The sequence below is a fragment of the Rhinolophus sinicus genome, linkage group LG06, assembly GCF_036562045.2.
Source record: "Rhinolophus sinicus isolate RSC01 linkage group LG06, ASM3656204v1, whole genome shotgun sequence".
In the NCBI taxonomy this organism is placed as follows: Eukaryota; Metazoa; Chordata; class Mammalia; order Chiroptera; family Rhinolophidae; genus Rhinolophus; species Rhinolophus sinicus.
This window is the reverse complement of record NC_133756.1, coordinates 120601873-120622299: the sequence shown is the minus strand read 5'-3', so window position 1 is coordinate 120622299 and position 20427 is coordinate 120601873. Positions and strand designations below refer to the sequence as shown.

The 20427-nt window shown below is 51.5% G+C and overlaps 1 protein-coding gene across 2 annotated transcripts in view; it reads right to left on the bottom strand.

Annotated features, from left to right (window-relative positions):
* The window catches only part of CLPB (ClpB family mitochondrial disaggregase), a 136137-nt gene that overhangs the window by 6017 nt on the left and 109693 nt on the right, over window positions 1-20427 (bottom strand). For both annotated transcript variants that reach the window (XM_019744405.2, XM_074335827.1), the window contains 5 exons: window positions 19442-19556; window positions 9484-9561; window positions 8214-8269; window positions 5129-5173; window positions 4623-4784 (listed from right to left, as the gene is read on the bottom strand). In XM_019744405.2, the coding sequence (XP_019599964.1) occupies window positions 4623-4784; window positions 5129-5173; window positions 8214-8269; window positions 9484-9561; window positions 19442-19556 (456 nt within the window). The remainder of the gene's footprint in view (window positions 1-4622; window positions 4785-5128; window positions 5174-8213; window positions 8270-9483; window positions 9562-19441; window positions 19557-20427) is intronic.

Below are 20427 nucleotides of genomic sequence, written 5' to 3'. Positions count from 1 at the left end.
TGGCTAGGTCTTATGTCCAGGGAAACACGGTATATACAATGGACCATTACTCTGCCACAAGAAAAGATGAAATGCTGCCATTTGCGATAACATGGATGAATCTTGAGATTATCATGCTAAGTGAAGTAAGTCTGACAAAGTTGAGAACCATATGATTTCACTCATATATGGGATATAAAACTGAAAGCAACAAACAAACAAGGCAAACAAACAAAAACTCATAGACACAGACAAGAGTGGTTACCAGAGGATAAGGGGGGGTGGTGGTAGAAGAGAGTAAAGGGGGTCAAATATATGGTGATGAAAGGAGAACTGATTTCGGGTGAACACACAATACAATATATAGATGACATATTATAGAATTGTACACTTGAAATCTATATAATTTTACTAACCAATGTCACTGCAATAAATTTAATAAAAAATTTTTTTCTCATAATTCTGCCAAATTAATTTGCATCCTTTAATCCTTACTGGAGAGAAGCAACTGGGACAGGTGTGGGAAGACGGAGACCTGCGTGGGATTTCCTCTGGGTGCAGACAAAGCACAGGTCCTGCCAGGCTGGAGAACACACTCTGGGGGATAGGTCACTGACCTCAGCCTGTCAATTCCTGCCTGCCCCAGGCTCAGCCGGTAACCAATCCTCCTCAAGCGTTTCCCTTTCTCTGTTGGTGTGACCTGACTCATGGTCAGTCCTTGCTTCCAAAGCCACTGCAATGGCAGACCAACCCTGGCCCTCAGAGGCAACCGGGGAAGGAATGCACATTATCGAAGCACCTACTGTGTGCTGGGCATGGTACCCAGTACTTTTCAGCCTTACTTTACACTGGCCCTAGGCACAGGCCTCTCAGAAAGTGTTACTTCCAAGGAGGTCTATTCACTGGGGCCTCGTGATCCAGTTCCCAGTCACTCTTCGTCCCCGCCTTGGGGTGGGACAAGGGGATGGCAAGGGCACAAATGGATGTTCTTGAGCTTTTGCCATTAGCCTTCTGCTTATGCGTGACAATATGACAGAATCTGCTCCTTAGTGGGGACCAGGTCTGCCTGAGTGTGGCTTGCCCAAGCACGTGCATGACACTGCATGTTCACAGAGCTCAGCCCTGAGGACTGAGTGCGCGCACTGCTATACCGGCCAGAGCAATAACCAGCGGCAATTTCATTCCGAGAGATCCACGCTCTGCTCATAACTGGGCCTGAGGATGGGTCCCAGGTGGGTGAGGGGAGCAGGTGCAGTGTATGACTGACCCAAGGGTGACTTCATGTCTCCTTGTCCTCTGAGTCCGTGGCAATAAAGATGTGTCCCAAAGAGGGAGCTGTCACTGTCCCACATCCCAGCAATGACTGGAGTGCCCACATCCTGGGGGGGGGGTGGGGTGGAGGCTGTGTGCAAAGGCTCACCCCAGGGCTCTAGGGGCTATTTTCCCACTGCTTCTATCCTTGAAGGGAGGAGCAGAGGATGCGCTTCCTGGGGGCCCACTGCTTCCTGAGACTTCGGCTGTGTGCTGTAAGCTCTGGGGTCACCTGGGAAGTGACCAGTATTAGCCCTGCTTGGTGCTTTGGTGAGTGCCATCTAGGGCTCTTGCTTTTCTGGGCCCATGCTTGGGAGAACGGGCTGGGTGGGCATGGGGGGTTTCCCTCATGCCCCCAGACTGGATTAGGTGCCCTCACAACTCCTGGCACTTGCTACCTCACCTAGCATGGCACTCACCAAAGTGGGCCGAGCTGCTTTTTGCTGCCTGTCTCCCCGACTCACTCCTGACCACTGAGGCAGGGGCTGTTCTGTGTGTGCCCCCTCCGCCCCACACTGAACCAGCCTCTTGCTTGGCCAACTCCCCCAACTCTTTCCGGATAGGTCACAAGGCTCTGTGTCAGCCCCCTCTTCTCTGCACACTATACTCTCTAGTTGCGAGATCTCATGGCTTCCCATGGTTCCCGTCATCCTCTCTGTGCTGGGGCATTCCCAGATTTCTGCTTCCAGTACAGACCTCTCCTACGCTCCAGACCTCTCCAATTGATGAATGGCCTCTTGGACATCTCCATCGGGCTGTCCCTCAGGCATCACCTGTCAACAATTCCAAACCTCAGCTCACCTTCCTCGCCCATCTGCTGCTCAGCCTCCTGTGCTCTCTGCCTCAGCTGATGGCAGCAGCAGCTATGCAGTCACCCAGGCCAGAAACCCTCGGCCCGTCCCTCTCTCCTCCCATCCACTGAGCCCTGCACAACCTGCTGGTAGCTTTTACCCCACGGCCCAGCTTTAGAGCAGGCTTCCCCAGTTCTAGCCTGGAGTCTTCAATGGTGTTCTCGCTGCCCTCTTCTTCCTTCCATCCTCTCACCACTGCTTACAGGATCTTTATACAGTGAAAACCTGATCATGTTTCTCTCTTGCTTAAAGTCTTTAAAGACTCCTTATGATCCACCAAATAAATCTAGGCTCCTTTGCCTTAACTGGGGCCAGGTAAAATGCCCCCATCTACCTTACCCACCTCATCTCCACCACTCTGTTCACTTCCCTCTGCAGTCGAGCCGTACTGAACAGCTGCGGTTCCTTGAATACACCTGGCTGCCTCATGCCCCTGTGCTTCTCTGCACATTAGGTGTCTGCGGCAGGCCCTTCTCCTCTCTGTTCACCTGGCAAACACTTATTCATCCATGGAAGGTGTGCTGAATTACCACGGAATTAAGTTAGTCGGCAGAGCACTTCTCCTGAGAAGTGGGAATGGGAATGGTGAGAGTAAGACAAGGTCCCTGTCCTCAAGGAGCATACATGCATAAATCTGGCTAAGTAAACCAGGAGGGCAGCTTTGGTCAATGGAACCAAGGATACAAGCATCGGAAGCTAGAGCAGGCAGGAAAGAATTATTATCAACTCCCAAAGGCAGCCGTGGAGTGCCAGCAGCAGCGGAGGGGTGGACAGGGCTTCCCGGTGGGGGTGGTAAGCATCTTCTAGGTGGGCCCAGTGGTACTGCAGTCAGCAGTTGCCTACCCTCCTCCTGGGCTAAGCAGGCCATCAGAGGTACCTCTCCAGGGACGTCAGAGGCCAAACAGGCTGCTGGACTGTCCCTTCCTGTGAATGCTTCACTGCAGATCTGCCTCTCTCTTTTGGCTCTAGCTGCACAGTAGTTATTACTTAAGCTGCAGGCTCTGGAACTGGACCGCCGAGGTTCCGACCAGTTGTATAATCAAGGGTGAATTACTCACTTTACTTCAGTTTCCACATTTGTTACATGGAGGTAGTAATAGTAACTATCACAGGTTGCTGGGAGGATTAAAGGACTTGATACTTGTAAGCTTTTTAGAATGGTGCCTGGCATATAAAGTGCAAAAATGTCAACTATTACCATGTCTCCTTTCTACCTGTCTACTAGGCAGGGAGCGCCAAGGGCAGGTTTCGGTCTGATGCATAGCTGTGTACCTGAATCCCATCAAGAGGCTGGCACAGAGCAGGAGGTCTCAGAACATGATGTGAGTAACTGAATACGTGACTTTTGAATGATTGGTCTTCATTCCTCAGCGGGGGCCTGGGGACAGGGAGTAGCTAAGGGGCTAGGAAGACAACAACAAATCTGGGGCAGGAGCAAGGATGCTGGGACAGGCGGGGAAGGTGGTGGGCAGCTATGGGGTCATTTGGTTTTGGGTCTTCCTGGTTTGGTACCTGGTGTGCTATTTGGTCTTGTACCTCATCTACTGCACTTGTGACATGGGAAGCAAAACCCCTTCCTATTTTCCCGGGGCTGGAGGGGCTAAGTGGACAGGTAGGCTGGACTCCATCTGGCACGTGCTGGCTAAAGTAGCCCCGTGTGGGAGTACAAGCGAAGACTCATGCCGGTTCTGCAGGCCCCTGGAAAGAGCAGAGGTCAACCCCTCCATAACCATAAGCTCTCTCTCCTCAGCTCAAGGGAAGGAGCGGTACAGAGGGCAGAACTGGGGCTCTGGGATCAGATGTATTTGCAGCCCAATCTTGGCTCCACCATAGAGTAGCTCTGTGGCCTTGGGCAAGACATTTATAACCTCTCTGAACCTCAGTTTCTGCATCTGTAAAAGATGAGATCGTTTCTACCTTGCCTGGCTATTGTGATTAGCTATAACAGCTGTAAAGTGTTTAGCACAAGCCTAGAACACAGAATGTGCTGAATAAATGAGGGTTCTTCTCCTTATGCAGAAGTCGCATCACCAGTGGAGTAGCCTGTCTTGTTTGTGATGAGCCTGGAGCTCCTCAGAAGAAAAGGGCTCTAGGAGCCACAAAGGTTCCTGGAGCTTATCTTGGATCCAGCCTCCTTGTTTGTCACATGAGGTCCCCGGTGCCCAGAGATGAAGCAGAGCTGGAACTAAAAGTTCAGGTCTCGCTCTACCCTGGCACCTCTGCCCCACTCTGTCTCTCTGGAACGCAGCCTGGGCAGTGATGACATTTTCAACTTGTGGGCAGTGCGGGTCTTCCCTTGAGTGCCCAGTCTGGGCCCTGGTCCAGAAAGGGGGCACATCTGCTAAATGCCCGAATGTACACACAGGGAGCAGCAAGTTGAGGAATGATCAGATAGGCCTCTGGGTCCTTGGTTCCCACTGTTCACAGCCCCCGATACCTCCAGGTGTCTCCACCTCCACTCCAGCCCAGGCTAACTTTCACCTCATCAAACAGCTGCAGCATGATGGTAAGCACATCTGGATGGGCCTTGTCCACTTCATCAAAGAGCACGACGGCATTGGGGCATTGCTTCAGCTTCTTGGTCAGCTGGCCACCCTCCTCATGGCCGATGTAGCCTGGTGGGGACCCGATAAACTTGGCCACCTGGGGGAAGCAAGGAAACATGTTAGGAAGGCCTTTCCATGTTTTCAGTTTCCAATACGGGGCATGCATAGGAAGATGGCTTCATATACACTGTTAGGACTGCCTGTCTCCTGGGGTGGCAGGAATCCGATCATGATGGGAGATCAGACAGATCTTCCATGTTTATTCTTCAGAGCAAATGCAATGCAAAACAGATCAGTGGCCCTCTACACATATATTTCCCCAAAGGACAAATCCCCAGGCTGCTGGAATTATCTCCAGCCCAAATCATAAGCTACATCAAAATACCCAGGTGGTCCTGTTGACAGGCCCTCCAAACCAAGCTTCACCGAGGACTCACTCACCTCATGCCGCTCCTGGAACTCAGACATGTCCAGCCTGATGAAGCCCTGTGTGGGAATAAGCAGGAGTCCAATCGGAAGCAGGAAGGCACAGGGAAGGGGTAAGGAGGAGAGCATCTTAAATATCCCCTAGGCTTTCACACCACACCAACTCAAGATCTTCTATCCCATTCTCGTGACATATTCTGTCAGGCTCCTATGTCCTTTTCTGTCCCCTTATTCCCTGTATGATTCCATTCCCTACTTTAACAAACCGGGTCACGTCTTTGCCCTTCTAAATCTGGCTCAGAGTGTCTCTTTACAGGGAGGCTTCTACTGGTCTGGTTACCACATCATCCACTCTCCTCCCGCCCATTCCCCATTTCCTGAGGGCACCTGTGTGTGCTGGGCACTGGGGCTACAATGGTGAACAAGCCTTGGTCTCTGTCCCCGTGGAGCACCCACGGAGTGGGGCAGGCAGCCATGGACAAAGTCACAACCAGCGTGGACCTTGATGACACGAAGGGGAGCAACAAATACCCAGACAGCTCCATGGTGCCCTCAGCTTTGCAAGTCTGTGTGGGCACACACCACTTTTAGTTTACTTTTCTTATAAACTAATAAACCTTTCTATTTATTTACATTTCCCCATTTCATCTAAAAAGCCACTCATGATATAGCTTGCAGCCTCTCTCCCCACTGCTGGGCCTAGGGGTGATTTCCAAGGAAGTGGCTCCCTAGGGTGACGCCTGACCATGAATAACCCCAGGCGAAGAGAACACTGGGTAGAATGGGATTTGTGAGTCAACACAGGCAGAGTACCCACTTCTTTTCACAAACTTAGAGATTTCGGGAGTCATAAGGGCATTCACAGGTGCCCTGTTTCTCCACCCAGACCAAGGTTCCCCACAGTCTCCCAGGCTTCTCTCCTACTGGCACACGGTTTCGTCTGAGAGAGCACACTCACTGACTACACTTCTCCCAAGAGCTGGGCAGGATGGGGCGCCGAGACCCTGGGAGGGAGTTAGCTGTGTTTGAAATCCAGGCCTATTCTAGCTCGGCTGCTGGTCTGAAATTCCCTCAGTGATGTACTTCTAGTTTTTCCTCTGTCCTGTCACTCTGTACCTGAGGTACAGGGTGGCAGAAAGAGCCCCGGGCTGGCAGCCAGGGGCTTGGCTTCCGGTCCCAGTTCTGGGCATGCTGCCTCCCTGTTTCGCACTATAGTTTCTTCCTGTGTAACACAGGCCCTTGTTTCCTCTCCTAATTTCACCAGGGGCCTGAGGAGAGGCTCTAACCCAAGAGGTGGGAAAGGGCTAGGGGAAGTAATGAAGGTCACATGGGGGTACATGGGGCATTAGCCAGCATGCATCTTCAGAGGGCCCCGGCAGCTCAGCCAAGAGAAATACAGGTTTCAGGACGGGCGAGAGGATGGACAAGGGGTACAGTAACCTGCCTAGGGCCAGCAGAAAGAACTGGAGCCTGGGCCAAGGAAAGGACCACCCAGCCCACTGCCTCCAAGGGGTGATGGTGTTACTTCCTTTTCCTCGGATGGAGGCTTATGTTGAAAACTGCCATCATGACACCCTGCCCTGGTGCCCCCAACTGAACAGATGCTCCAAGTGAAAAATGACTTGCTTCATCAGTCTTTGAATAAGCCCCCTCTCCCTTCTCCACCAGCAAGTCAGCAGATACTTTCCTTTTACTTCCACTGTGTATGAAGACATATTAAGACAGCTTGGATAAGGAGATTATAATTTGTAATTAAATATTAACCTTTCTGACAGTATTAAAATTAAAACACTCAGAATTCTTCATCCCTAATCAGGTGGTTCCTGCCCGTAACTGCATCTTCCCTAATAATAGTCTTGCTAGTTTATGGCCCTTTCCAGAGTGCTAATTGTTTCAATCGCTGCCAACCTGATGAATTGTCTTAAAAAATGCTATTTCAGTTAGAGCATATTAGCATGTCACGCACTGCTTCTTGCCTGCCTGCCTGTCAAGTGGGTCTGCTCTGGGTTTGGTTGAGGCAAAGCACAGCTACTGGCAGAGCCAGGAGCCTTCAGCCAGTTATTAGGCAGCAGGAGGCCATGGATGCAGCTCAGCACACAGCCTGAGCGACCGTTTCTGTGGCTGCCGGTAGGAAGGTGGCAAAGGGGCAGGTAGTCTAGAAGCAGGACAGGAGGTGCCCAGGGCTCTGCTGCTGGGGTAGTTTGGCGGGCACAGGCCTGAGCAATTCCACATTGCCTCAGCTGGGGATGCTTTCCATAGAAATGAAGCAAGGGCATCTGGGGTCATGGCAAGCTCTGGTGGTGGACAGGGGGCCTTAGCCACCATGCTGGGAAGGCTGGTAGAAAGCAGAATGTTTGGCTTTTGTTGAAATGTTTCTGGAGTCTCCAAGGACTGCTCTCTCTGACATGTCTCTCTGTATGGAAGCATTGCCTGTCAGCGCAGAAAGTCAAACTGAGCAGGCCTTGGAAAGCCGGAGTCTGAACAAATAGGGCATGAGGATGGCTCTTTCCTATGGAAAATCCAGGGCTGAGTTATGGGGGAAAGGGCCCTGTGACTACCCCACATAAGAAATCCTGTTAAAAAGCTCATGTAGGATGGAGAGCAGCAATAAAGCACCTCTTATTCCTACTTGTTTTCTCCTACAGGCCCCAAGAATCCATCCCTCTGGCATGGCCTTTATGGCACCGAACAGTAATAGTATGTTTTTAAAGCTGTTTCCCTCTCCAGACTAAGTTTCTTAGGGCAGGGAGAGCATCTAAACAAACACTGTATTATCAGGAACTAGTATAGTACCTGGCACAGAGCAGCATCTGTAATACCTGTACAGATGAATCTTACTGCGTTCTCCCAAGTGCCCCATGAGTCAGGAAGGGCAATGAGTACCCTTCCTATTTCATAGATGAAGAAACGAGGTACAAAGAAGTTGGGTAACTTGCCCAAATTCCTGGAACAACTGGTGGCCAAGTAGCAAAGTAGCAGCTAAAGCTGAGGCCTACTTCCCAGGCCAGCGTGTGTCTTTTTGATCAGCTATCGCCAGATTCAGGGAGCTAGGATTTGCGGGGCTAGCAGAAGTGGCGCGGTCTCCATGGCCCGCACTTACCTTTTTGGCATCTTTGTGCATGTACTTGGCTGTCTGCTTGGCCAGCTCGGTTTTTCCTATAAGAGAAAAGCGAGAGGAATTGAGTCAGGACCAGACTGACTCTCCTGGAATGAAAGAATATTAGAAATGCATGGACACTGAAAAGAATGTATTTTATGGATGGGAATGCTGAGGCTAGGAAAGGGCCAGTGACTCTCCCACAATCACCGAGGGAAGGGTGAAGCTGGGACCAGAATCCAAGTCTGAATTGCATCCTGATTTTTCCGTGGATGGGGACTGAGTCTTTTTCTTTAGCAGCATCCTAAGAGTGGGAGGTTGATTCTTATAATCCAGAGCCAACTTGTCCTTTGAAGTTCAGCACCAACCCTGCCTCTCCCAGGAGCACCCTGACTTCCTGGCTCACTGCACTGTATCTCTCTCGATACCCACGACCTTGTCATCCAGCAAGGCCTGGAGCCACAGACCCATCGGAGGCAGGGAGGGCACCTCTTCTTGGCTTCAAGGCCTTTCTTTGTAACATAAAGAGGGAATGACAACACCAAAGTGGTGGTTCTGAAGGGCCATTTGGTATGACCGCCAAGCCTTTGGACGTTACTGTCTAGCACAGGAAGTCAAGTTCCATAGTATCAGGAGGTGGTGCTAACCTTTTTGGACCCTACCTGAGGGAGAACTAGGCCCATAGAAATGCTGAGAGGGGAACAGAAGGCAACAAAAACCATGAAATTCCCTATCAAAACAATGGTGGGAGTGTGGTAGAGGAGGTGGAGGGGGCGTCTGTGAGGGCAGACAGTGAGGGGTTGAGAATGCCTCAGATATTCCAGCTCACATTGTCAGAAAAACACCCAGTTCATTTTACTGCAACCAGTTTCGCTATGCACCTAGCACTGTGCTGGCATAAGGGGCTTTCTTTAGCTTCCTAGCAGATTATATCCCAGGCTGCACCGAATAACGTCGATGTGCTGGGCACTGGAGGTGGTTTAATTGGACTCAAAAGGCAGCCTCAGGGGATGCCGAGTGGCTGGGGCATGGCTACCAGGCTCCAAAGGGCCTGGCCCTGCAGGTGAACTGGGCCCTGTACCCCAGCTTCCTGGGGAAGGAGCATACTTTAAGCTGTTCCTAATGTGACAGATGATTCCCTTGCTGGCTCTATAATTTGGAGGCGTTGTACTGGGAGCTGGAGTTGAACTAGAGGTGGGTGGCCTTATCCTGGCCCACAGCCGCTGGGGCTCCCCCAGCTCTTCTTTCCCACTGGCTGATCTGCTCCTGTTACCTATTCCAGATGATCCCAAGAAGAGGAAGACCAGAGGGTGTTCTTCGTCGTACCAGCCATTCTCCTTCCTCCGGATCGCTACGGCCAAACACACAAGACGGGGGACGGGGAGGGAGGCAGATAAATCAATGACACAAAAGGCAGGATAATTATCACTAAGTATACAATATGTTTTACTGCTCTGCGCCCACTCAAAGTCCTCACTACCATTAGTGCTGCCTAATCTGATTAGCTGGCAAGGCCCCTAGAGATACCTAATCAGGTTAGCATGGATTTGGAAAGCTGCCCAGAGCAGATTTCGGATAAAGTTTTCCAGGATGAGCACTCAGTGTTGCCAGGGAAACTGAAAGGCGGGTGGATGGTGAATGGAGGTGAAGGGGGTGGGGGTTGGTGAGGGAGAATTCGAGAGGAACTTTAGCTCTTGGCTGGTTACCCATCTACTTACCACTGGTGGGAGACTGAGCCTGCCTCCTATGCAAATGGGAGAGGCAGAAGCCCAGGGCAGGCCCCTGGAGATTGGGGGTGTGAGCTCTGGACTCTTTCCCATTTGGGGAAACCAAAGTCTGGTCCGCTGTCTGGAAATACAGTCAAGCACACTTTCTGGAAGCCAGTCAGGGGTACTGTGGAGCTCAGGGCATAGAATGGTGAGCCACTTGGTTAGCACCTCCACTAACCATGGCCTCTGGGGGCTGGAGGGGGCAGGGATGTAGGAGGATAGAGCTGTACCAGATTCCCCGGGGGCGCAGCCCTGCTGGAACGAGACCTGACCTCTCCTCTTCAGGAGGAAGTATAAAATCCAGGGCTATGCATTCAAGGGGAAGAGATTACAGGGCCAACTACAGAGCGGGAGAATCAGGCTCAGAAGACAAGGCCCAGAGACCAAGTCTACAGAGAAAGACATGACGGTCTTAGGGATGTGTCTGCCAGTCTTCAAGTATGAAGATCCTAAATTCTACACTGTGTGGTAAGATCCACGTGGTTGGGTTTCAAAGAAGAGGCTGCAGAGCTCAAAGAAGGCTTTTTGGAAGAAGCGGGACTAATGACAGAACATGTGTGCTGGGCAGGATAGGAGAGGCAGAAAGGGCTAGCATGACAGACCTGGAGAGATGGGAATGAACACGAGCAGTGGAGTGGATCAGATGACAAAGGTCTGGAATAACCTGTCCTAGGAATTCAGGTCCACGCTGTGGCCTTTCTCACCTAACCTCTAACATGGCTACCTTCAGTACTGTCTAGTTCTGGCCTCAGCAGAAAAAGAAGGAAACTGTGCAGCCTCATGAACATCAGACTCGCCATTGTGCCTGCCTGGGAGGCGCCACCTGGGAATTTTGAGAGGGGCCTGAGAAATCACAGTCCAACTGCTCCTCTGGGCTAGGCCCCAGGCATCTCTGAACTAACTGGCCCGGTCCTCTGGAAAGCCTGGCTCTACAGAGAACCCACAGGCCTCACAGGTACCTGAAGGCTGGGAATGAAGGGGAGGAGTCCAAGTCTGGTTGAGAGGAAGTCCCCAGTGTCCTGAGAAACAAGAACCCCAAATATATGGTGATGGAAGGAGAAGTGACTCTGGGTGGGGAACACACAATGTGATATAGAGATGATTTATAGACTTGTACACTTGAAACCTATGTAACTTTACTAACTACTGTCATCTCGATACATTTTAATTAAAAAAAAAAAAAAGACCCCAGGGGTAAGGGTATTTGGGGAGGTGGAGACATCATAAAATGGCAAAGGCTGGACTTCTGTGAACACTGTGTTTGGATGTGTGTTGGGGCGATGGTGAGAGAGGATCATCTGAAAGGAGTCAAATTCTTCCGAAATTTGGCTAAATTGAGAACCTCGGTTGGAAAGAAGCTGAGCATAAACTGAGTTCAGGCTTCATGGGGTATCTGGACAGGCAGAAGTGCCCAGGTACCACTTAGACAGGTGGCCTGGGTTGGGGGAGGGGTCCCCAGGTGTCATGGACCTGAGGTTCTGACCCGGACTTCTCTTTCAGGAAAGCTTCCCAGCCCACTGAGAGCTGCACACTGCTGGGCGAGGCAGTTCCAACACATCATGGAGAATGTGGAATTGGATTATGCCTGGGGCCATCTTTCCCCCCTTCTTTTCTAATAATGCACCTAGGAGAGAGCTCTTTATAATGCCAGGCAGACTCCACTGCACAGCTGTCCCTGGGCAATTCTGCCAGACCCAGAGCAGGAGTCTGGGGTGGGCTTGATCTGGGCCCCCTGTGAAACAGGCGAAATGCCAACCATTAAACAATTACAACTCTGGATATTTCTAATAATATCTGAAGAGAAAAACGGCCAAGCAGATGGAGTCCGACAGAATGAAAAATGGAAGCAGCGAGGAAGGACTGGGGAAGGCGGGCCCCAGGGGGTGTAGTTGGTCGAGAGGCCCAAGGCTGGGAGACTTGAGGGTCCTGTGAGGCCAGGGCAGAGGCTAGGCCAGACAGACCTGGATGGGCCCAGATGGAGGTGGCCATAGGCACTGGGGCTCTCACTGTGGACCAGCAGAGGCAGCACGTTACTCTGCTAGCTCTTCATAGTCTCTAAAGAACTTCTGTAGACATAACTTCATTTGAGCCTCATTATGAACCTACGAGGCAGGCAGGGAACTTGATTCCTGCTCAAGGAAATATGTACAAAGAAGTTAGGTAACCTGCTCAAGGTTATATAGGTAAATAAATGAAGACCCTGGGCTTCATTTACCCTAGCTCTGGCTGGCCATTGAGCCTGAATTAGTGCTTCAGAAGTTCAGGGAAAGGGTCAACTTACCCTGGTTACAGCACCTCCTCATACCCTTTGCCTCGCCTGGAAAACTGTCTGGCTCGAGCAGCCACTCAACACAGGGCCTCAGGAGCCCGTCCCCTGACCTCTGTCTGCTCTTACGCGTGAGATGCTGCCAGTGCCCCCTTCACTGGCTGGTTCCATCCCCGCAGCTCCAAGCAGGCTTGACTGCCTCTCCACACATGGGGCCAATGCCAGCACCTCCTTGCTGGACTCTTCCCCTTACCAGAGCGCCTGCTCCTGGCCATGTCGACCATGACGGGGCCATCTTAAAACTCACCCACAACAACTCTTTGTGATGAACTCCACCTCCCCACATGTGCCCCAGTCCTCCCGAGGTCTTTATTCTCTGGTCCATGCTCATCTATGGGCCGGTAAGGTGGAGAGGGTAAGTTGCAGGATCTAGTTTAGAGCCCCAGCCCTGTCACTTACTAGTTGATTGACTTTGAGTAAAACACTTATTTCTTTAGAGCCTTGGTTTCTTCATCTATAAAATGGGAATATGATACATGCTGAGTCAGCCCCATGAAGACTAAATGAATTAATGGCTATGAAAGCATTCTGTAAGTTGCAAGAAGTGAAATAGTAAGAGTAAACATAATGGCAATCATAGCAGCAGCAGTGGCAGCAGCCACTAGTTTTGGTATTTTACAGATACCTCTTTCATCCTTATAATAATCCTGAGAAGTACGTATTAGCTCCATTTTACAGAAAAGAAGACTGAGGCTCAGAGAGGGGCAGTGTAAGGGGTTTCATCTGCCTGTGCCTTCATATCCAAGGTGGAGGGTGTGCCCCAATCTGACTGTGTAATCCGTGGGAGCAGGTACTAACTAGGAGTTCTATTTCCTGAGGGATCCTGGGGAATAGCCCAACAGTGGTATAATGCTTGCTGGCTAAATGAATTAATTCTTGGTCTTTCCAGAATCACAAGAGGGAAAGAATAGATACTTCAACTCCCATTTTACAAAGAAGAGCGAGGCCTGGACCCAAGTGGTTATGGCTCCAAGTGGTTATCACTACCCTTGGGTGAATAAGGCTTCCGTTCTTTTAACCCCTCTCTAGGGAGCTTATCTACTTGTTCAGCAAATAACCTCTGTGCTGGGTGCTAGGGCACCTACAAAGAAGCCTAAAATAAGGTTTGTGCCTTTTAGGTGAATGCTATTATGAAAACTGTGGGTTCCAAATGGCATGGGAACACTGGGAAAAGTGTGGGAACAGCCATTTGTGCCTGACTGACGTTTGTGCCTGAAGGATGAGGGGAAGATCGCCAGGCATTCTGGGTATGATGAGACATTCCAGAAAGGAAGACCCAACGTGAGCAAAACCTAAGCGAGGGGAAAAGAGCTACCTTCTCTTTCCAGCCCAGGCCTCCGCCACTGTCAGCGCAAGGTTTTGGGGCAGTCTGGGCGGGTTGCCTCATCCTTCCTGGTAAGTTCTAGTGTGGGAAATTTTTTTAACCTAACCTGGAACAGGTGTTTTCCAAGCCTGTGGTCTCCTAGGGGAACCAGTCCTTCAGGGGGACTCTCATGGTTGAGAGTCACCCAAATGTCCATGAGCAATTTCTTGTAGGTTCAAGGAGCACAGAAAGTGTTCATGAAGTGCCTGCTGACTGAGTGGATATGGGGGCCTTGGATTTGGAGGATGATCAGAGAACAGCTCTCTTCTTAGTCTTTAAAGATTAATCATTCTGAAGGCAAACTATTGCTACTGAGTGGTTAACATATTAAAAATGCAAGTGGCTCAGGTGGTTGGAGTGCCGTGCTCGTAACGCCAAGGTCGCCGGTTTGATTCCCTTATGGGCCAGTGAGCTGCGCCCTCTACAGCTAAGATTGTGAACAACAGCTCTCACTGGAGCTGGCAGCCATGAGCTGCCAGAGGTTGGCGTGAGCCGCCACGGGCTACTGTATGATGTGCCGTCATGAGCAGCCGGTGGCCAGTGTGAGTGGCCAGCAGCCAGTATGAGTGGCCGGCAACCAGAGTGAATGGCCGAGAGCTGCCGTGAGCTACTGTGAGTGGCCAACATACGACCGGCGACTGACTGCCTCAGCTGTGGGGAGCGCAAGGCTCATAACACCAGCATGGGCCAGGGAGCTGTGTCCTACACAACTAGACTGAGAAACAACGGCTTGAACAAGAGTGGGGGGCGGGGAGGCAGAAGAAGGGGGGAAAGAAAAACAAATGCAAAGAATAGCTTTTGCTGAGCCCACCCACTGCGCACACTGCAGGTAGGCGTTCCTGGAGGGAAGAGTCACACTCTTCCAGAAAGAGGCTGAGATGAAAATTGGTTGAGCTTATATAAATGTCTAACCACTATGCTGTACACCTGAAATTAATATAAACTAATACTGAATGCCCAAAAAAAGGAAATCTGTGTTGAGGAGAGGAAGAGTGGCAAAATGGGCTCAGAGTGTGTTCACCGAAGTTCAACCACATTTTACACACCTGTGTAGCCAACCCTGGGGAAACAGCTGAATGAGAGGTAGTTCCTGACCTTTGGAGGAAGACATACAAACCGATGCGCTGTGGTAAGTGCAGTGACAAAAGGTGTCCACAGGAAGCCTAGAGAAAGAGCCCTGCATCAGATGGAGAGCCAAGGAAGGCTTCCTGGGGAGGGCCTGGGTCTTGAGCGTCTCAGCAGGACAGTCCAGGCAACGAGAACAGCAGGGGCACAGGACAGGAGACCCTGATGTGGGGAGGTGGGGAGGTGGAACTACAACAGTTTCTAAATCAATCACTGCCACTGCACAACTCAGGATGACCTGGATATTTTCTCAGATCAGAAATGGGGCTCCAAGGGAAAGCCCAGAGAGGTGCAGGGCTTGGGAAGATGAGTGTTGGATTAGTCAGAGCGGGAAGGGAGGCACACGACAGGAGGGTGCCCACTGCGTGCCACATGCCTGACGCTGAGATTCTGAGTTCGGCCCGATCCCGGCACAGAAGAGCAGTTGACGTGGTAGAGCGTCCCCAAGGGAGTTCATGGGCTTCAGGGTCAACTGGGACCAGGTACAATGGGTGTGGGGGCCAGGTCCCTGGTCAGAGGGAAGCTTCCAGGGGTGTAGGGTGATCTGCTGCCCAGAGGAGGCTTCTCAGAGAAGGTGTCTGGGGAATGGCCTGTCTACCCAGAGGGTCGAAGGTCAGGGAGTATGGGTGTTGTACTGACCTATTTCGCTACTGTCACATTCCCAGTATGCTTGTGAACTACTAGAGAGCAGGCTTACAGCTTCTCTTCTTTCCTCAGAGCATATCACAGAGCTAGACAAGGGGCCATATCACATTAATTAATTCAACAAACTGCACTAAGCATCTACTTTGAACATAGTGCTGTGCCAGGAACTGGTAAAACAAAAACAATTCAGTCATGATCTCTGCCCTCAGAAGTCTACAGTCCATTGCTCCTGAACTGAGTCAGGGCTACGTAAAAGCCAGTCAGAATGTGGAAGACAGACAGGGCTGGGGTGGGCAAAGGGCCTGAAGAAAAGGAGTTCCACGCAGGGGGCAGCATCAACAGATGCAGGCAGATCCACACAGCACGTGCAGCTGGAGTGGCTGGTGGTGTCTTGGTGGGTCCAGTGCAAAGCGGGGGCAGCAGGGGTTGGCATTGTGTGCTGGGCTAGGGCAGCAAGGGCCACTCAAGGCTTTTTAAATAGGTGAATTTTTACAAAGCTCACTCAAGCAGGGTAGAAAAAGTGATTATACCATGTTTCCCCAAAAATAAGACCTAACTGGAAAATAAGCCCTAGCGAGATTTTTCAGGATGACTTTTCAGGATCCCCTGAACATCAGCCCTAATGTGTCTTTTGGAGCAAAAATAAACATAAGACCCGGTCTTATTTTCAGGGAAACACAGTAGCGAAAGGAAAGGAGGCAGAAGACCAGTGAGGAGGATACTGTGTGATTCAGATGGGAGATGCCGGGGTCCTGAGCTGGGGTAGTGGTATTAAGAACAGAAGGGAGAGGCCAGGTCTGAGATGTATTTAAGAGGTAGAAAGATAGAACCTGATACCTGATGGGCTGCGAGGGGGGAGGGGCTAGGGAGGGGCCAAGAAAACGACTACGTTTCTAGTTAGATCAGTGAATGCTGGTGCCTTGACTGAGACAAGAACACAGGAGGTGAGCAGGTTGGAGGGAGGGGGCGCAGTCTAGCTCTGAATGTGCTGAACAGAGAGCTGGCCTTTCTGAGGATGGTGGGGCACAGAGGCTTTGAGCTCCCAGGAGGTCTGCCCGACAGGGGAGGCATCCGGTTCCACCCCACGACCAAGAACAGCTCTGGATTCTGGAAGGAAAACCTCACTTTCAATGCCAGGGCTCTGGCTTGCTGTATGTTGGTCGGCCCTGCTTTGGCGCCAGTGACCCTAGTAGAGCAGAGAGGCAGCGGGGGCCTGGGCTGCGGGGTTTGGTGCGTTAGCTCCTCTATTTGTAAGGTGGTAACGGTGCGCCAGCCTTGCTAGAAGCCCTGCAGCTGGGGATCACACTGATAAATTCACTGTATTACTTTGCACAAATCAATATCCCAGCACTTACCAGGGGTTGATGTGACCGAAATTGGTTTCAGCCAATTCGAGAGGGTAATAAATGGCCATTTATCAAATCAATTCATTCTGCGGCACTTCTCTGGCTGCCCATCCTCATGGTACCCCTGGGGTGCCAGGCTCCACCCAGCCAAGTCCCTAGCACACATGTGACACTGGCTGAGTGGACCCAGAGAGGGCTGGCCTACACTCTAGACCTGCCTCCTCCTCCTTCACTCTTGAGGTCCTGAGGCCGGCTGCTGCTTGCCTACCATAGACTGACCCAGCGAGTGCTTCAGGGCGGGAAGCAGGACATTATCTGACCATTATCAGTGTGATGCCCAGCCACGGGCTTCAAGCAAGGCGGGCACACAGTTACCAATGGAGGAGACAACGCACCAACCCCACAGCTTGGGCCCCAGTAGCGTCTGTCTTCTCTAGGTCACTGGAGTCACAGCAGCGTTAACCACAGGACGAGGAGTAGGGCCTTCCTAATCCGAGGCAGAGTCTGGGTGACAGAATGGAGCTTTGGGTAGAAGAAAGCATCAGGGCAGACATTCTGACAGCCCCTAGGAGGTGGGGAGCTGAATCATCTCCTCCTGCTCTGGGCAAACGGCAAGGAAAGGCAGGTGGGTGGGGCAGCAGAGGCCGGCAGGACCAGGGGAAGAGGCCCGCCGGGGCTGGGTCTAAGGCTCAGTCCCCGCTGGAAGGAAACAGCCGTGGGCCTGACCTAAAGAGCACAGTGCACAATCCTAGACAGTAAACCTCTTAAGGACGGGGCCGAGGGTTTATTTAGTGCTGTGTGACACACACTGCAAAGAGCACGTGCTTTATAGTCAGTCTAGATCTAGGTCCCCAAAACACAGGTGAGAAAACTGCTGCTCAGAGCTGAGTGACCAGCCTGAGTTACACAGCTGGTAAGTGCTGAGCTGCTATAATATTTGAGCCCACACTGGTCGAATTCTTTCCATCTCAATGTCCTCCTCCCCCTCCCCCAACTCCTACTTCTGGGAGCTTCTTATGGAATGGGCTTGAGAAGCTGGCGAGAAGCAGGAGGTCAGAGGAGCAGATGGCCTGCTGGGAAAGGGCTGTGTAAGAAGCAGAAGGAAAATAGTATGACGGCAGCTGTAGTTCTGGCCCAAACGGACAGGAGACTCCAGCAAGAGATGCTTTCTTAGATCTCTGCCCAGGTAATCTATCTTTCCCATGGCTTATTCCTTTCTCCAACCCAAGAGCTCCCAGGGTCTCTCCTCCCTCCACTTCAGACATGGCTTTGGCAGAGAAGTGGGAGGTTATACTGCCAAGGTAGTGGGGCCTCATATATTCAAAAACATTTTCCCTGGCTCCTGTGTGTGCCTGCGGGCAGCCTTCCGACCTCCAGCTGGTGATACAGTTCTGCTCATTGGGTTCCTTTTATCTGTTGGGGGGGCGTCAGACCCCTGATGGGGGGCTCATGACTGCCACACTGAGTCCCACTGGTGTATGTGAGGATGATGGGGATCAGGCTGGGCTTGGTGTGTCACGGGGGGGTGACCACCTTCATTTTTCAATTACTCCTCTAATTGGTTTCCTAGGGCTGACAGTGCCACCCCAGAATATCCCAGAGGGGCACCACAATTTCAGCCCAATGTGTCCGTTATCAGTGAGCAGAACCTGGTGACTGCATCTGATGGGACCAGATGCCTGGAGAGAAAAGGTAAGCAACGTGTGAGGGGACTGACCGAGACACTGCAAGGCAGAGGCTTTTGAACTTGAGCTGAACATCAGAATCACCAGCAGGGCCTGTTAAAACACAGATGCTGGGCCCCAGCCCTGTTTCTGATTCCATAGGTCTGGGGAGAGGCCTGAGATCTGCTGTCTAACAAGGTCCCAGAGGACGTTGATGATGCTGGTCCAGAGACCATGCTTTGAGAACCAGTGTCTTGCGGGATGCCCCCTGTCTAAGCTGCGCGTGTTCCTCTGCTCTTGCCGCATCTATCTGAGGTCACCCTCAGGGAGTGAGGGTGAGTTGGAGAACAGCGGTGAGGCCACCATCCTGAGCAGAATCCTCGTCTTATATTTCTCTCCAGTGGGGTCGGCATGGGCAGGAGGGCTGTTACAGCAGGGGTTACACGAGCGGGCAGGCTGGTCCCCTGGGGTATGGAACATAAGAGCTTCTGGGGTGGAGAAGGAGGCATTCAAGACTTGCTCAGGATGTTTTCCTTAAAATTGAGCCAGTAGCAGAAGACAGAAGTTCTGGTTCTGACTCAGCTGCTACATAACTAGTGATGGACAAGCTCCCACTCCCCTCTGGGTCTGTTTCCTCACCTGAAAAGTGGGGGGTGTGGGGGTAGTGGACCAGATGAAGGTCAAGGTTAAATTGTAAGCATAGGAAAAGCAGCCTTGAACAATGATTTAAGTGCTCTGTGTCTCAGCTGCCTCATCTGTAAAATGTGGATTTAATGGTACCAAGCTTCCAGGGCCGCTGTAAGGATCAAATAACGCAACACATGCAAAGAGCTTATCATAATGCTTAGCACATAGACAGTACTCAACAAATGTTAAGTTGTAACGTCATTAGTCACTTCTCCACAGGACGGGGACAGCAGGACGTACACCTCACTGCAGCAGACCACGGGCGACCCTGCCTTCTGGGTGCTGGCTAGCTCCTTCCACACTCACCTGCGCCCACGGTGGCGATGGCACCCTCCTGGCCAATGATGTGCTCCTTCAGCCGCTGCTCCAGCGGAAAGCGGCGCCGCTCCTCAGCCTCACGCTTCCGCTGCTTCTCCTGGTACTGTGGGGAGAGGAAAGGGCGCTCAGGAGTGCTGGGCCCAGTAGGATCCTAGTTTTCTTCTATCCCCAACTCAGGGCCTAACACATCGGTTTGGCTCTCCAGGGATCAGGATGCACAGCTCTGGCTCAGGACCACCGGAGGCCCCGTCCTTCCCCTGTCCCCCATCCTAGCCCTCATCTCCTCTCCCTACCGCAGGTGGCCACTGCCCAGGGGGTCATGGCTCACCCTGCTAGTAAAATAAGTATTGCCAGTAAATCAATCCTTGACTCTGAAGTCTGATAGGAGACCTGGGTTTGAATCCCAGCGCTAGCACTTACAAAATGTGCTTATCACCTGGAGCAAGTTACTTCACCTCAGTTTTATGTGTTAATCAGGTATTACATATGATGGTGTATGTAACGCACCTACCACCGTGGCTGGCATGCAATAAGTGCTTAACAAACACAGGTTCCTTTCCCTTTCCACTTATCCTCCTGCAAACCAGAGCTATGGACACCCTCCACTTCAATGAAACTGCATTTCAATTAAACATAATTATTCAGCAATTGCTATGTGCCTGGCCCCGTGCCTGCCAGGATGGAGAGGTGGGGTGGGGAGAAAGAGAAAAACTGTACTCTGCCCCTGGGACACTGTAGTTGATACTGAGTGCCTGGCATGTGTTGACCCTGGTCTTGGTCCATTTCAGAAAAGGCAGCAGCTCCTGAGCTTGGTCATGCTGTAGGGAGGAGAGGAGAGCCTGGCCTTGCCCTCAGGGAGCTCAAAGTCGGGCAAGGGAGGTGAGGCAGGGTCTGTACACAAACATTTTTCAGGCATAATCAACCATTATTTTCCTCATGGTTCCAAAGCATGCACGCCCGTTTCTAGCCCTATA